This window comes from Protopterus annectens, chromosome 4.part1, assembly GCF_019279795.1.
Source record: "Protopterus annectens isolate FY-2018-M chromosome 4.part1, PAN1.0, whole genome shotgun sequence".
Classification (NCBI taxonomy): Eukaryota; Metazoa; Chordata; order Ceratodontiformes; family Protopteridae; genus Protopterus; species Protopterus annectens.
In genome coordinates, this window is record NC_056734.1 from 628676044 (window position 1) to 628693834 (window position 17791).

The 17791-nt window shown below is 40.9% G+C and overlaps 1 protein-coding gene across 1 annotated transcript in view; it reads right to left on the reverse strand.

The window, feature by feature from the left end:
* Positions 1 to 17791, reverse strand: part of PIK3CA (phosphatidylinositol-4,5-bisphosphate 3-kinase catalytic subunit alpha) — a 1902358-nt gene that overhangs the window by 1233909 nt on the left and 650658 nt on the right. The window contains exon 9 of the mRNA XM_044070443.1: positions 11470 to 11558. Coding sequence (XP_043926378.1) covers positions 11470 to 11558 — 89 coding nt within the window. The remainder of the gene's footprint in view (positions 1 to 11469; positions 11559 to 17791) is intronic.

Sequence of the window (17791 nt, forward strand, 5' to 3'; positions counted from 1 at the left end):
AAAACAAAGTGCCCACAAATTACCACATAGGTGGTAATCCATTAAGTACAGAAGTAATTAGGGACCTGGGGACCCAAGTTGATAGCAATCTCTCATTTGACAACCATGTGGCCAAAGTGGTTAGAAAAACATTTTATACAGCCCACCTAATCATGAAGGGATTCACATCTAGACCAGGGGAGGTCATCGTGCCTCTTTACTCATCCCTTATCAGGCCCATAATTGAGTACAATGCCCCTTTTGGGATGTACCTTACCAGACACCTGCAGCAAATGGAAAGACCCCAAAAGTACCTCACCAAGAGGCTCAAAGGGCTCAAACAGATGCCATATGCTGCCCGGTTAAAGAAACTCCAGCTCTACTCAGTGGCATACCGCCTGCTCAGAGGCGATCTGTGCCTAATGTATAAAGCCATGTCCAACCCAGAATTAATGGACATGCTGCACCTCAGAAAATCCAAATCCCATCGAGCTACGCGCTTGAGAGACTTGAACCTCAGCACTGAAATAAATAGGACATGCTGGAGGGACAGATCCATAACCCAGAGGTTCCCTTTACTCTGGAATAAAATCCCAGTCCAGGTTAGGCAGAGTCTCTCATTGACTCTCTTCAAGAGGAATCTTGATGAGTGGATGGGAGATCGTAGGTTTACCCCGGGTATCACTTCTGTGTCACTGTTAGACAGAGGCACAGTATACTAACCTCGAGAAAGGGCATAGCAAAATTAATTTAAAATGGGTGGCGAAAGCCAAACACACTCTGGCTAGGCTTATAAATGCCCTAGGGCAGATAGTCTAGTATGAACCTCTGAACCTATGAAAGCATTCAACAAACTTGCTTGCCAATCAGGCAAGCTTTCAGAAGGTGGAGATGCATGTTTAAATTTTTTGCTTCCTCTTTAATGAAGGAACAGGCCTAGAGGGCATAGGGCCTAAGGAAGGCCTAGTTTCAGGCGATTCCCCAACAAGAGAAGGGCCAGTCTGGACATCCGTAATGAGCTGAGGGTCCCCCTCGTCATCTGTACCAAACATCTGCCTAACCACCATGGACATACATACAGCCCTTGGTTCTGCGGCCTCTGAAATGGTACCCACAATACCAGTATCGGCTGATACCATACATTCCTCCAAGCATACATTGGCCACACGGGGAACATCGGGTAGAGGAGGTGAAGCAATAGACTCAGCCTTGTAACTTTGGCCTTCTTTTTTGAAGGCTTGGCGGTCTGACTGGACAGCCCTTCCATAGCAAGAGCTAAATGCTTAACTCATTAAACCAGAGTACTTTCTGAGGGCGCTTTTGTGCTTATATCCGAGCACTCTCTGAGAAGCCAGAAAAGGTATGTTGTTCCACCCGAGTGCCTTCCACAAGCGCTGTTAACTTTCTATTAACGTTTTAGCTCCACTGTTACAAATTCAGTTGAAAAAGTACCTGAACTTTGCAGGTACCTTCTCAACTTAATTTTCAGTGTGGATTAACATTTATTTTATTTATTTATTTTTATTTTATTTAACATTTGTTGACCGGGAAAGTCCAACTAGGCTCCACAGATCCTGTTTTCAGCAGAGACCCAGGGAGAAATGCTCCAGAAGCATCATGTTTATATTTAAAATTGATGATAAAATCGGCTTGCCGTGCACTATGTATCTGCTTGCAAGTCGATTCTATTTGTGTTGCAGGAAGCAAGTGGTGGCAGCCAATCGGATTCTTGAAATCCAAGCCGCCACTTGTCTAACACCGTCACCTCCTTACCTAACTTTTCTTTGTTCTGTTACAATAAAGAGGGCCCTCCAGTAGCAATTCCCTTTCTTTTTGTTATTTGCTGTACTGCTACTGGATCCTTCTATCTACTGTAACAGAACATTTCTCTTCACCTTTTCTGCTTTGCTTGCCTACAGGAAATGTACTGATTCACCACTGTTTACTCAACCAAAACTTACTGCATATGGCGACATACGTTTCTTTTTTTTTTTTTTTTTTTTTTTTTTTTTTAAGAGCATTTTTTTCCATAGGACTGTTTAGCCTGTTTGTCTGTTATTTAGTGGTGGTACTGCTGGCATGTACCCTAGATGATGTAGGGTTGAGTTCTTTAATTGCAGCTCTACTATTAAAAGGAACTATAAACTTAGAAGTTTAAAGTTCAGTCTGAAGACACAGAACTGTTGTGATAGCATGTGTTTTTGTGTTGGAGCTGTTTATTGTGGCCCAGTGGTGCAAGGTTTAATTCCACTTAAACGTTGCCTAACTGTGATTCTGAGCAAGTCATTTAGCCAGACTATGCTCCTGGACTGAAATAAAGTTAATGGAGATTGGTAGTGGATGCTGGGAAACAAATATAAACAAACGTAATAGCCTTAAACTGGTATTAATTTATCAGAGTTCTGTCTAAAATGTGCATCTTACTTTATTTGTTCTTAAAATGTATGTATTGTATTCAGGGGTACTTGCTACACCTGCAGAAAAGGTGTTCATATATGGTACTGTTTATATAATTAAGTTACATGTTTTACAGCACACTTGGCGTTGGTTATTTGTGAGCAGGTGTAATGCCAAGTTTCTATTTCTGAATGTGTCAGACAAGTTACGGCCGTTTGTGTGAATTATCTGCATCATGGAATGGAAGGCTATGTGTTTCGGTATTAGTCTCCCTGCCCCTTCTAGGAAACATGATGAAATGAAGTTCTTTCGATCCGAACATCAAAACACTAACTCTTTCCCTAAAAGTTTTGCTGTAACATTTATTGAACTGTAACGCTGACACACTTACCAAAGTTATCTGTCACTTGGCTCCGGAAGATGAGAAAAAAATCCAAAAATAGTCTAGGGCATTCAGGAATACTTTTTAACGGGCGAGTACAGTGATTTATACCGATCATAACTACATACTGCTCTTCACATTTATTAGTTCACTGCATGTTTAGTTTTCCTTTTGGGCCTGCATGTAAAGTAAACCATTTGTGTTGTACACTGAAGCGCATTTTCTGTAAATTGTTTGCCTACTACTTAACTTTGATTTTAGCATGAAGGAAAGGCAAATTCATATTTTTGCTTATTTTTAATTAAGGATTCTACAGGTTGAGTGGCTTAGGATTCATTTTGAAGGCAAAGCTGCTGGTACTTTTTTATTGGCCGACTTGCATACCGGCTTTATCCTTTCAAGATTGTATACTTAGGTCACTCTCTGTTTACTACTGTTACAATTTTCATGCTATAGGTGAATGCAGACAGCACACCATTTTATTCATTTTATTCTTGTGTTGTTTGTCAGAATAGGTTGCATAAACTCCATTATATATAAACACACACACATGCAGATGTACGTATATACTTTCTTTACTAGGATTGTCCAACTGGGCAAGAAAAACTCCTTTTCAGCTTTTTAGTGGACGACAGGGCAGAAAAGCTCCAAACAGTGAGAATAAAAATGCACACAGTAATGGTGTAATACATAACCTTCTAAGGAAAACAATACAGTAAAAATACATACAAAATACAATAACCTAACGTGTACTGTCCTAATGAAACACTATATTAAGAATAAAAATAGAATAATGTTCTACTATGTGAAATTCTCAGCATGATATTAATATAAAGATTTTTGATAGTGTTTAGTATATCCAACATTAAGTTAATGTAATGTTACCATTATTTTTTGCTTTTTCTGCTACTTAAATTGCTACAAATTAAGGTAGGCAGGCAGTATAGCTGTGAATTGCATATTGCTCTTAAAATTAAGCATCCTACAGTCCTGCATCAGATTGTCCTTCTCCGTAAACAGGACAATGATGCTTGAATCCTTCCTAGCCAAACTACTTTCCCCTTTGCCTCCTACTTCCCGCAATCACTTTTACATTCTTCCTAAATCTATCCCCCAGAAATAATAATTTTGTTGCTCCAGTTTGCTCTCTAGCTGGATACTGCTCATAGAATATAAAAATATATCCTTTAACATATCTTGTATTGTTTTACAACTCATATCATGCAAAAAGTTTGTTAATCTGTGACTGAAGTAATTTTTGTTCTGTATAATTGTCATGGGGGTGCCTGACTTTGCAAGATCAACATGTGTGTGGAATGCTTCGGCGAGTACCATGGCCATAAATTTCTTGTGGGTTACTGACATCAGGAAAGGTACATTACACGATGCACAACACAAATCAAGATGTGTATGGAACTGGGGACACTGGAGTGTGGTGCTGAGTATTGTGTGTGTCACTGGGTGTCACACCTAAATATCATGCATCTTAGGACCATCCTGGATGGCAGTGGAGAACTAGGAGATTCTTCAGCTCAGTTTCAGTGGGCTGCTTTTCTGGATATTCATGGTTTCAAGGGTGCCATTGTGATGTCTTTTTTTGTGATGTCCCCTTTCACTCTCCCTCCTTTGACTCCTTATGGCCATTGCCTATAGGACACATGTAAATGGAAAAGGCAGAGGTAAGGCAGACTGTTGGAATTGCATGTGATCAGGAGTCATTGCTGCTGCCAGCAGTCTGAGTGGGTAGACAGCACCAGTATGGGACACTTCAGATGCCAAGAGCTGAAGCCCCATGCCTGTCCTCGGCATATTAGTGGAGTGGTGGTCCTTACCCTGCTTTTTCTCTTTACATGTGCCCTCTTGTCAGTCACTGTGTGGAAATTGATGTTTTCAAGGGTGGTAGGTATGTACCTCTGCAGTGTCATCACCAGTTATGTACCTTATGAAAAGAATATTGCCCCTGTGGATAGGAGTGAAGATTTGGATGGGATAACCAGGTAATGCATGTGAAATACATATACATATATATGCAGTCTTCCAAATACATCTCTCAAATATCAGTTTGCATTTTATTTCCTGTGCAGGTTCATTCCCCCTTCTGACACTGACATGCCTTCACGAGCAGAAGAATGACAAGTGAGAGTGTGAGTATGTGGCCATTCCTACATTCACTGGGCTGCCAGCCATGCCTCTGTAAGTGAAAACCACTACAACTTCAGCTTCCCCACATCTTGTGTGAAGGTATACTGGACTGCAAGAAGAGGTATGGATTGGAGCGGAGTACTGCAGTAACTGGAAGAGAAGTGTTTCATCTACCTTGAGCCCGACATTCTTGTGCTGCACATTGGAGGGAATGATGTCATCAGTTGCCCACTCGGAAGGCTACAGTTTCAAATCACAGCAATTTTTGAACACCTGCAGTCGTGGTGGCCATGTTGTCATTTTGTGTGGTCAGACATAATTCCTCACCAGAGATGGAAAACGGCAAACAGTCAACAAGCAGCACACAAAGCCAGACATTTACAGAATGGGTTCATGCATGGGTTGATGCACAAGTTGCTGGATCTACAAACTGCTATGACAGCATCGCCGCAAATGATGGTCACCTTTTCAGAAGGGATGGCGTTCACCTAACTGAGGAGGGCCTTGCGTTGTTCTTGACCGAGCTTCACAATGGCGTGAGGAGAGCTATGCACAAATTGGTAACACGCAGCTTGTGAGAAGAATGGAAAACACCCATGATCATATTTCTGTGAATATCTCTGTAAATCAGCATCTTACAATGGTTAAGGTATCATTTTAAAGCTGACATTCATACAAACAAATTAAATACAAATTGTATGGGTCTACATGGTACATTGACCAAGATATTTTGCTTTTCTTTTCCAAAAAGGTAAAAAATATGCACAATATCAGCATTCCTTGCCAAATATTTTATGACGACTTAGGTACGCACTATCAACATTTACAATGTTGGAAAGGTCAGTGTCTGCTGAACAACTTTCACTTTTACATTTTATGTCTAGCTATTATGGTTAAAGAGTTATGAAAATTTGTTTTCTGTATGGTATTACAAATGAATTATCTGCACTGTTGTTCCTATGGTGGAATTAAGCAGGTAGCATTTTCTGAGCTGCTCTGGAGTGAATGAGTTAAGTCTTTGGTTTTCTAAATAGATAGACAAAGAGTCTTTGGAACAAAAGCCTGACAAATCTTGCAGGATTTGTGATCGTGGTTGGGCCCTAGGCAGAACAAACACAGTTCGTGGGCGTCCTTATGGGGGATCTGACATCCGCACCTACACTTTCCTTTCTTGGATGACATGAACTTGGACAGGCATGCAGTGACCAAAGAACAAGAAAAAAAGGCCCCAGCAGGGTACTTATCTTAATTCGAAAAATCCAATGGCAGAAATGGCAGGATGAGCTGTCGTTCGACTGGCAGCAGAGAAGTTCTGAGGAAGGTACGTACAGACGTCGCTTTTATGGCCCATGCTCTCTACGGCCAACATCAGACGTCCCATGTACCTTGCAGTGACTAAAGCTTTTGTATACTGGCCGGTCATTCAGGTCACAAGGGAGAGGCTAACCCAAATGTGATGAATACTGCAACATGAGAACAGGAGAACATCTGATAGTGTCCAGCTACTAACTGGAAGCGTTACATACCTTCTGGACTCTTTAGCTATCTCTATGTGGAGGTAAGCATCCTGAAGGTCTAATACTACACATTCAGTCACCATGCTATAGACAGAGAATGAGAGAGAAAGCTTGCTCTGTGACAATCAAACTCTGTCTTCTGTACGTCCTGGATTTGGTCACTTAAGTCTAGAATGAGCCTGTCATCCTTTGACTTCCTTGGAACTAAAAAGAATCTGCAATAGACTCCAGACCCTTTCTAATCTGGTGGTACATCCAGAGTAGCTCTTTTTTGTAGCATGTTTACAATCTCCCTTGCTGCAGCCTCTTTTTACAGAATTGCATGTCTGGTAGAGGCATGGAAAACATTTTTTGGTTTGAGGAGAATGGAGTAATATAACCTCTGGGTATTATGCTCCTCATCCATTTGTCCTGTGTGACTGCCATCTACACATCGGGGTGAAGAGACAGCCTGTCCCAGACTGCTTCCAGAGAACAGTAATTCTTCAGGAAGGGTAAGGTTGCTTCCCAAAGGAAGGACACCTGAATCCTTGGTACTGTGGACCTTTTCTGTACCTGAAGCATTGTCCATAAAAAGGGACCTCATGTGGCATGGCTGCCTCTGTCCAAAGAGGAGCCATAAGTGAAGCACTACAATTACTTGTACTAGACTGCTTTGAACCCTTTTTCTGGCTCCTGCATAAGGAACTTTGTGGAGTCTCAAAACAAACTTGTAAGGCAGACCCTCCTGTTTGCATTTAGGAGTTTTTCTTGACCTTGAGACCAAACAGTGAGGACCCATCAAAACAGGAATTATAAATGGATGTCTTGAAGCTGTCTGCAAAAACTACACAAATAAAGCACTTCATGGTAATGCCAGTGTCTGTTGCTATTACCACTCCATTGGCTATATTGTGCAATAGTCTCATGGGGATGTTAGAAATGGTTAGCACAGTTGCCACCAGAATTGCAAGTTGCTTGTGTGTGTCAGAAGTGGCAGACTTCCTTAAGGAGTCTATTGCTTGGTCTGCAAAATCACTCTGGAATCCTGTCAAATGGGTCAGATAGTTCAGTGCTTTGTGGACAAATGTGCTCAAAGTGTCTGCTTGCTTCCCCATGTATTCCATCATCCTATACTTCTTGTTAGGAGGATGGACTGTTGGACAACTCTTTCTTGGTGGTTGCTGCCACAATAATGGAATCCACCAAAGGGCCCTTGCTCCAATGTGCTGTCTTTAAGCAGGCAAAGAATTTTGTCCAGCTTTCGTGGGATGCTCACCACCACAATGGGTTTTGGTTATGTCCTCTTCTTCACCAAGTCCATCATGTGGCCAGTGAAACAGGATCACCTAGGAGGCAGACCTACAGCCCTCAAACAGAACCCACTCATCATGGAAAGGGTGGAGGGTTGAAACGATGGGACAAATACCCCTCTACCGGATTAACTGTAAAATTTCACTGAGTTTGGCATTCTCTGGAAAGGACACTCTCCTTCGATGAAATCAATGTTTGGAGTGAGGTACTCCATAAGGGAGTCAATGAACCTTCTCTTGCACATATAATTTTACAAAGGTTCAAGAGGGGACTCTCAAAGCACCTGCAGACCCATGACAACCCTCATACAGGACTTGCTTAAGACCTTCACACATGTCCTTCCCATGTGAAGGATGATAAGTAGGAAAAGGCGGATGACTAAAGGGTGCTGAGAATGGAGACAAAGGCAATGGTGTTTCTCCCATCTGTGTAGAAGGACAAGCTATGATCCCCTCAATAAATCTGAAAATGAACACTAAGAGTGTCAGCACCAAAAGCTCAGTGTTGGTTTTGTGTTGATCCTGAAAGAAGTGGTTAGCCAATGGAGTGGTACAGATGATGGAAGCACTGATGCAAATAAACTGGATGGCTCCACTCTGAAATCAAATCCAAAGCCTTGAATGCCAGTCAGACTGACACAGGAAGACGTACCAAATGAGTCTGTGCCAAAGACTGTCAAAGATCTAGGATCGAGAGGTAAGCACAGAAACTCCAACTCTGAAGAAATCAGAGTTGAGTGAATTGGTCTCTTCAGAGCTGGTACCAAGGTATCCAATCCTGCTGGTGTTAACGTACAAAGCTCCAGGAAATACAGCAGCTCAGAAACCACCAGTACCAAAACTCATACGGAGAAGGAGCTTCTCCCTGGGAAGTCCTGATGTCAACCAAACTACTTCAGATACTTAAGGGGATATAATGACACCAATATCAATCTGAGCCTTTGTGAAGGCTCTCTTCATCCTTTTCATGTTAAAATCTGTAATGTTCCTGACTGACGCAGTAGATCTAAAAAAATGAAGAGGAATAAGAATTGCAGAGAAGGAACATAGAAAGCTTCCTTGCAGACAGACATCTGCTGGCCATCTTTCTGGGAAGCGACTGCTGGTGCCAAAGTCATTTGAGCTGAGATCACTGGTGAAGGGTGAGTGCAGGGAATTTTGGAGACAGAAGTCCAGAGTTAAGAATCCTCTGATATTCTCTTGTCCTACTCTTTGTCCTTGTTTTCTTTGTCTTTGTGGAGAAGATATATATGTTTTTATGTAAATCCACAAGAAGGAGGTAGAAAAGGAAAAGGAGAGACACCTATGAAGAAAAACTTAAAAAGGCAGAAATGGAAACACTTATCTGAGACTGATGAGATGTCTTATTTGCAGAAGCAGCAAATAAGATCTGGTGGTGCACAGGAGACAAGTGCATTGTGGAAGTAGGAAAGAGCTTGAGCACTTGGAAAGAAGTTAGTATGTCAAATCAGATGCTCTTAATGGAGAAAACCTCAGCATTCAAAGTGGTTGGATGAGATAATATAAGATCACTTGGGTTCTTTTAATGAACGACAAGATTTGTACTGAAATGTCTGGGCAATGAGTAAGTCTTCTATGATGGTTGTCATGTGCCTGCAGGTGCTTTGGAAGAGTCCCCTCTCGAACCTTCGTAAAACAATTTTTCTTCTCCTTACTTATAAAAACTATTTTTTGCTTTTGATTTACAGTTACTTATGTTATGTGCTTACATTTTTGACCTTTGTGCTAATATTTTAACAATGCTACCCCTACTGTTTTTAACAAGTGGCACAATATATTTTACATCCACTAGAGCTACTACTAACTTAGGCATATGGGACCATGGTGCAAAATCATACATGAAGGACAACACCTCCATAACACCCTTACACTGCCTCACAGTGCTGACAATGGCAAAGTGAATCCAAGGATCTGCAGTGAGACTAGAAATGGCAGCTTTCTAAGTGTCTCAGCATTAAAGGGAAATGTGCTGCTCTATTGAAACACTAACGCTGTCAATGTCAACAAAAATTAAGTCTATGCCATGGTTACTTCTGACCACAGACTGTGCTTCCACAGAAATTACGTACAGTAGTTTCTGGGCATCATTTGTACAGAAAGTGTCCCCATTACAGTTGTTAAGCAGTAGAATAAAAAACAGTTAAGCAGTAGAATAAATAGCATACCATAAGCCACAAAGGGGAATGGAGTTTTTACTTATACCCTACCATTTTTCTCCATGCGTGCCCATTGATGTTGGGGTTGGGCATGCAATGGGTGTTGCACAGCACTGTCACTCATTTTTGGAAGTGATGTAAGCCCACATAAGCCCCACCCCCTTTCAGGCAAATGTCTCACAGTCTAGTCTTCGCCAAGTAGCTCAAAAGAAGCTTTCATTCCTAAACATCTGTCCCTCCCCTCTCTCCCTCAAAAGACCGAGTCCCTCATTTTTACTCAGCCACCAGTCAGCTACTCTAGTGCTTATCAATCTCCAGTTACCTGGATTATACTCAGGGTCTAACCCTCTGCCACAGACCAGACATAAGTCGTTAATAAAGAATGCAAACGCTAGCGTTTAGAGCCTAAATTTTAATTAAGTAGCATGAGTACATGACTAGATGTAATATCTTACTGTAAACCAGACACCTCACAAAATCTTCTACACATACATACATACACACACACACAAACACTAGTTTGTCTGTTTGCCAAGTGTTCCATTTGATCTTAAAATTATTCTTTAAAGGAGTAAGGGTATATCTTCCTCCTAACTAATAAACTTCAAAATACGGAAAACACAGGAACAAGTTGTTAGTGTCCTGGGGTTTATTCAACGCTCCAAGTATACAGCAGTAGCAGCAAAAATGCAGTCACAATACACATCCACATGAACGCTTTTCAAAATCCATTGCGTTTTCGTTTACAGAATGCACACTTCCTCAGATGAATGAATACTAATGAGCTCCCTTAACATTCCTTATATAGTGTCTCTAATTGATTAATTAATTGAAGGATGAGTTGATTGAAAATGTATTACAACAAATAAATATACATTTGTTCCAACACCTTTGCTTAAAAAATATGTCTGAATTATTCCAAAATTAATTATTAACTTATATTGTCCACTGTTTAAAATCCATTGCTTTAATACTTGTTAAAAAACTTGTTTAAAAATTATTTATATACCAATGTACTAACTAATAAAAATAGAATTAAGAAATAAACTTCTTTCTTTATCCAAAGCTTAGAACTTGAAGCCATCTAGTGGTCATTCAAAATATTACACTACAAAAAATAATACCATCCTTGATGTGTGTATTGGATGTGTGTATTGTGACTGCATTTTTGCTGCTACTGCTGTATACTTGGTGTTTCTTACCACTTTGGCGTTTCTTGTTCCTCCTAACTAACTTACTCCTTAAAGTTAGGATTTATTACCTTTCTACTACTTTCTACCCTAAATTCTAGGGAAAATTCTCTAATACACATTTTGCATGTACATTTTAAAGTATTCTTATACGTGTACTTTTTTGTATTGCTAATCTTGTACTGTATAATACTTTCTCCATTAATTCATATGTACAATTTTGCACATATATATATATATATATATATATATATATATATATATATATATGGATCTAGGACATTTCACCAAAAACACAATTCACCGAAAACACATTTCACCAAAAGTTTTTTAAAAAAAAAACTCCTTTAGAGAAAGGGAACTACAGAAATCTGTAAAATGAACTGGCCTTACCTGGGATTTGAACACTGTACTCTTTGCGTGTTTACATTATCACATAATGGCTCACAACCGCCATGACAAATACCTGTTCGGACATAGATCTAGGAAAAAGTATAGATAAATATAAAAGGAAAACCGTACACAAAATAATAATACATTTTCCACATACAGCATACTTTTGACATTACAAATTTTAGACGAACATAACACCATTTGCATAAAGCATACAGCACTAACTGCATCAGTTTAATACAATATTCTGTGAAATTTTTACTTACCTTAAAGTTAAGTATATTCAACCGTACAGAAGAAAATAAACAAGGACATGGGAAAGAGAGAGATCTGACAAGGTACAATACTTTTGCAAAGGAGAAAGTAAAACTAATCAATATAAGAAAAGGCAGGTCCAAAGACAACTGAAGAGAAATACTGGCAAAGGCACCCAGATATGGAAAATTCTGGAACTTTCTGTAGAATGCAAGTAGGTAACACAGAACAAAGAATGCACCCTCACCTTAGAAGAAAATGAGCTAAGAGAAGAGTTGCTTGACTTAACAGATGTGGATAGACATATTAAGACTGATGAAAGAAATAGATTATAGAATGTCAATTAAGACCCAAAATGTTAGAAGTTTGATAAAGCAACAAGGCTATTAACAGAAGTTCATATGATATAACAGAAGTAAATAGGATATAAATGGTAACCACAGCCTAATCTGTTAAGTAAACAGCTTGATGGGTTAAGGGCAAGACAAAAAGTACAGTTGTGTACACTTACCATAAATGTAGATGTTTGAGTTGTGGCTACATTCTTGTCTTCAGAGAGAAAGAGAAAAGCCCTGCAAGTAGGATCCAAGTGCAAGGCAAAACAAACTATCAGTAACTGAAAAAATGCCAGCACAAAACTCAGTATATATCAGCAACAAAACTACAGCAACACTAAGGTAAAACTTAGTATTTTAATACATATCGAACAATTCAATAATCCAGACCTGTTTCAGCCTAACATGGCTTTTCAATTTTGTATTGTAGATAAAATTTTGGGTGACAGATCCAAGAAACAGGGATGGCATTCCATTCTCAACCAGAGAGAGAAATACGGGATTATCAAGCTAGGGGCACTATTTTCTCCTGGTTTAAATGATAATTTATAACCAATTAATAAATCCAGTATTGAATGTATCATACTTATGTTTTATTACCATATTTGCTATTTGGATTATCTATTTTTTTACTTGTTACTTTTTATTTTCTAGTTGGTATTTTTCCTTCCAGTTTTTCTTTCAGGCAGAATTATGGGCATGCCTAAAATCCTTTGGAAGCAACTCATTGGTCTATGGACCTTATTTAAACCTGCATTTGTGCATCATTTCCTGTTTGTACTTTTCTTGTTCCACTGAGGAAAGCCATGTTAGGCTGAAACCGGTCTGATTATTGAATTGTTCGATATGTAGTAAAACACTTAAGTTTTACCTTAGTGTTGCTGTAGTTTTGTTGCTGATATATACGGAGTTTTGTCTTCAGAGAGACCCTCTCTGGATAAAAAATGATAAAAGGTTCCACAGCCATGAGTGCCTGAAGCTCTGAAACTCGTCTTGCAGAAGTTATTGCTAGGAGCAGAGCTGTTTTCCAAGATAAGAACTTTATATCCGCAGTAGCAGCTGGCTCAAAAGGAGGTAAGGTGAGTCTTTCCAAGACATAGTTGAGGTCCTATGCAGGCATTGGTGATTTTCTTGGAGGCCTTAAGTTTTTGGCTCCTCTAAGGTACTGTTTTAGTAAAGAATGAGAAAAAAACTGGTGGTTCTGTATTGTAATGAGCCGATATGGCAGAGGCATGAATTTTAACAGATGAAAAAGATAGACCTTTGTCCAGCATCTCAGTTAAGTATTGCAAAATCTGTGGAATATTTGGCACAGCTGTATCAGCTCCTTTGTGCCTGGTTCCAAACACAAAATTTCTTCCATTTCCAGCATAAGATTTTGTAAGTACTAGGCCTTCTGGCCTCCAAAATGACATCCATCACAGCTTTACTGAGAGATGTGTTTTGAATGACTACATTATCCGTCATGCTGCCAGGTTTAAAGTCCTGAGTTGGCTGTACAGGATCTGATTGTTTTGCTGGGACAGTAGATGAAGTATCTGAGGCAAGGTCCAAGCTGGGCAATGAGACAAGCTCCTTAGTATTGGATACCAGTACTGGCAGGGCCAGTCTGGGGCAATTAGTATCATCCTTGGCTTCTCCTGTCTGACCTTTAGGAGTACCTTGGTGAGGAGAGGCAGAGGGGGAAATGCGTATACTGATAGGTTTTTCCAGCTGAAAGATAGGGCGTCCACTTTCCATGCTTGTCTGTGATAAATCCCTGTACATAATCTTTTTAGATGGCAGTTGTGATGGGAGGCAAACAGATCTATGTCTGGGCATCCCCATTTCCTTGTTATGCTGAAGATTTGTGGATCCAGGTGCCACTCGTGGGGATCCATGAGGTTTCTGCTTAGGTAGTCTGCCAGAGTATTTTTCCCTCCTGGCAGGAATTGTGCCTGCAGGTGCACTTGGTAAGTCAATGCTGTGTCCCACAAAGTCATGGCTAGTCTGCAAAGAGGGTAAGAATGAGTGCCCCCCCTGCTTGTTTATATACCACATTACCATGGTGTTGTCTGTCCTTATCAGTAGTTGTCCTGGATGCAGTAGGTCCTTGAAGACTGTCAGGGCATTTTGAACTGTTAGCATCTCTTTTTGATTGATATGTAGATGCATTTGGTTTGAGGTCCATGCGCCCTGAATGCATCTTCCTGCCATCTGGGCCCCCCAGGCATAATCTGATGCATCCGTTGTTAGTGTTGGCCTGGCTGGGGGGTAATGTGAATGGCTGTCCCATGTTTTGGTGACAAGCCTGTGCCCACCATCGAAACTCCTGCTGCAGGCAGGGAATGAGAGTAATCATAGTTTCCAGGCTGTGGCAATGTTGAGTCCAAACACTTTTTAGGTATCATTGAAGTTTTCTCATATGCAGTCTTGCATATGGAATTAGTAGGATGCAGGATGCCATGAAGCCCAAAACCTGCAGAATTTTTCTTGCAGATAACTGGGCCTTTGTTGCCAGCATTTTGAAATAGGTAGTCAGTTGCCTTTGTCTGGCGTGAGATAAGCCATCTGGGCAGTTGTATTTAAGCTTGCACCCAGGAATATTATCTCTTGAGAGGGTACTAGTTTTGATTTCTTTTCGTTGACTGTGTACCCTAGGCATGTTAGAAGTCTTTTCACAAATGCCAGATGCTGTACAAGAATGTCCTTGTTCTCTGCTTGAATTAGACAGTCGCCCAAGTAAGGATATATTTGTATTCCTCTTTGTCTGCAGAATGCGATTACTAGTGCCAGGTACTTTGTAAATACCCTGGGCGCAGTAGATAAGCCAAAGGGCAGTGCAGAGAATTGGTAATGCATTGAGCCAGCCTTGAATCCGAGGTATCTTCTGCATATTTGTCTGATTGGGACATGCAGGTATGCCTCTTTTAGGTCTAAAGTCACAAGCCAAGCATTCTTGCCCAGCCTGGGCAGAAGTTGCTGCAAAGTCAACATCTTGAATTTTGGAATATCCAGGAATGTGTTCAAAATAGATAGGTCCAGTATTGGCCTCCAGGCCTTGTCCTTTCTGGGTACCAAGAAAAGTCTTGAGTAAAATCCTTGTACCTGCTCTTGCTCTGGTACTAGATGAATGGCCCCCATGTCCATGAGGGATGAGACTTATTTTTGTGCCTCTGCCCATTGATTTTTTGGCAGATCTGGCCAGCCGTTTGCTTTTGGCAGGGTATGGAAATGGAACCTGTAGCCTTGTGACACGATATTTAAGACCCACTTGTCCTGGGTTATAATGTGTCAATTTTGTGAAAAAAGTGCTAATTTTCCCCCGAGGGGGGCTGCCAGGAGATAAGTGCTTGGTGCAGGCAGGGGGAAGTCATTGGGACTGTTTCCTGAATGGTTGTGATTTGTCTTCTCCAACTTTGGAGGTAGAGGCCCCCCATTGCTTTGAGCAGAATGAACCTTGCGCCTGGGATCTGCCTCTAGGGCGTCTGGGTCTGCCCCTTTGAGGTCTGTCTGAAACTGGAAAGGACCAATTCTTTGTTGGCCAGTGTCTACTAAACCTAGTTGGCTGTACTTGTAAAAAATCTTTGACCGTTTGCATAGATTTAGCTTTGTCCTCCATTTTCTTTATCACCTCTTCTGCCTTAACACCAAACAAAGTATCATGCTGTAAAGGTGCATCTAGTAATTTAACTAACATGATCAGGCAGATTTTGTTCCTTTAACCAAGCATGCCTCCTAATTACAGAACCTGTAACTACGGCCCTGCAGGAGGCCTCTAAAGAATCAAAACCACATTGCAAAGCATGCTTTCCAACTTGTTCAGCTGCATGCAATATATCCTGCATTTCCTTGTTTTATGCACATTCAGAGTTTAACGACATTTTCTGTTTAAGCAATGCCATGACATGTTCCTGATATTTGAGCATATGAAACTGACAGTTTAAGGCCCTTATAGCCAAGGTAGCAGATGTGTAAACCTTTTTTCCCCATCTATCCAGTGCCCTAGAATCCCTGTTAGACAGGGTACGTTTTTTTGCAGTGGAAACCTTAACTCCTTTGGGACCCTGAGAAATAGTTTCTGGGTCTGCAGCAAGGTTTTTAAAAAGGAATTTATGTGAGTCAGGAACCCTGCAATATCTGTCAGGCTTAACAGGGGCTAGCGGCTTGTGCTGAGGTAGTAACAGGAAATCCCCGAGCCTTTTTTTAGATTCTGAAAAATCTTGGCTCTCCCAGTGGAAATGCTCCCTCATGGTATGTAAGGTTTCCCCAAAAGAACAGTCCTCAGGAGGAGAAGCTGAAGGTATAGATTCTTCAGCATCAGAATCCTCATGGGGGAGAAAAGAATATTCCTGATCAGAAGAGGAATCAGAAGAAATGGAAACCTGATCTGAAGATTCATAATCAGTCTCTTGCCTAGGCCTCTTATCAGGAGGGGGATGGGAACTCCTGATCAAGGTAATCAAGTCTTCGGCCATTTTGAGCATCTGCTTTTTGAGCATGGAGGCCTGTCCACGTGGCTCTTGAGTTTGCTTCTTTGCCTTTGAAGGTGCTTTAGTCTTTGCCTTTGAAGTCAGTTTAATGCATAGATGTTTAGGTCTGAATACACCTTCAGAAGCCGGTGCCTGCTCAGCGGCTCCGGATCCATCTGAAGGAATAGCGTCAGAGGCTCCAATACCTTGAGTTTTCCGCGGCATAGCCGACTCCACATGGGATTCGGTAGCAGCCTGCGACTCTAAAGTAGCAGGCGTCAGGGGCTGCAAAAGCGCCTCACTGAGAACCGGCGAGCTGGCGACTGGTTTAGGATAAGCTTAGTCGTCAGTTTTGGGCCTCGGTTGTCTTTCTTTTTCTTTGCGTTTTTTTGTGAACTCCGGTAGTCGGATGGCTTTACGATGACATTTCTGGAGAATTAAACCTGCGTCCAAAGTAGTTTAATGCAAAATCATACAAATGGTTAATAGTGCGTTGGTTAAATCTAGCACAAAACTGACAACCTGGAAAGTTATGATCAGGGCCTAGGCAAGGAATACAGTAAGAATGAAAGTCCTTATGAGGTATTTGCTTCCCACAAGAAATACAATTATTAACTTTTTCTGACATTGGTCTGGAGCAAAAAAAAAGTTTCCCGAATGGGGTACTTAGTTTTATAAAAGACTTCGGATCTGAAAATCGAATTCGAAAATCTCAGGAGTCGGCCGACCGGCACTTGTGAACTGCTTCTGCTTCAGGCACCGCGCAGCAAGAAAGACTAAAGAAAATAGCATCGGCCGCATCTTTTATACCCCCTGACGACCTGACGTCAGGGAAGGAGCGACAGCGGCCGACGCAGGACCCAGGACTTTGGAATTCAGGCCGACTGAGGGCAACCTGCCAGTAGGATTACCCAAATGTAATGACTGCAACAGTGAAACATGAAGAACATCAGTAGTGCGACAAAGAATCACCCTGGAATATTTTCCTTTGAACTTTTATCCCTGTGATTATAATTTTCCCTTGCCATGACTTAACTATAAAATGGTCTGCTACTGTTTCATGGTCACTGCTAAGTAACTGATCAATGTGGAGTTAATCTCAACACTTCTAAGCATTGTTTTATCCAAGAATGTGGGATGCTGTTGAATGTTTTTTTGCAATCTATCCATGCTGTACTTGGATTCCTCTACTTTTTACAATTCTCTATCATGGCTTTATTTAGCAACAAATGATACCTTGTTCCATATGACTTACTTTGGTTGCCCATTTGTTCTATTATC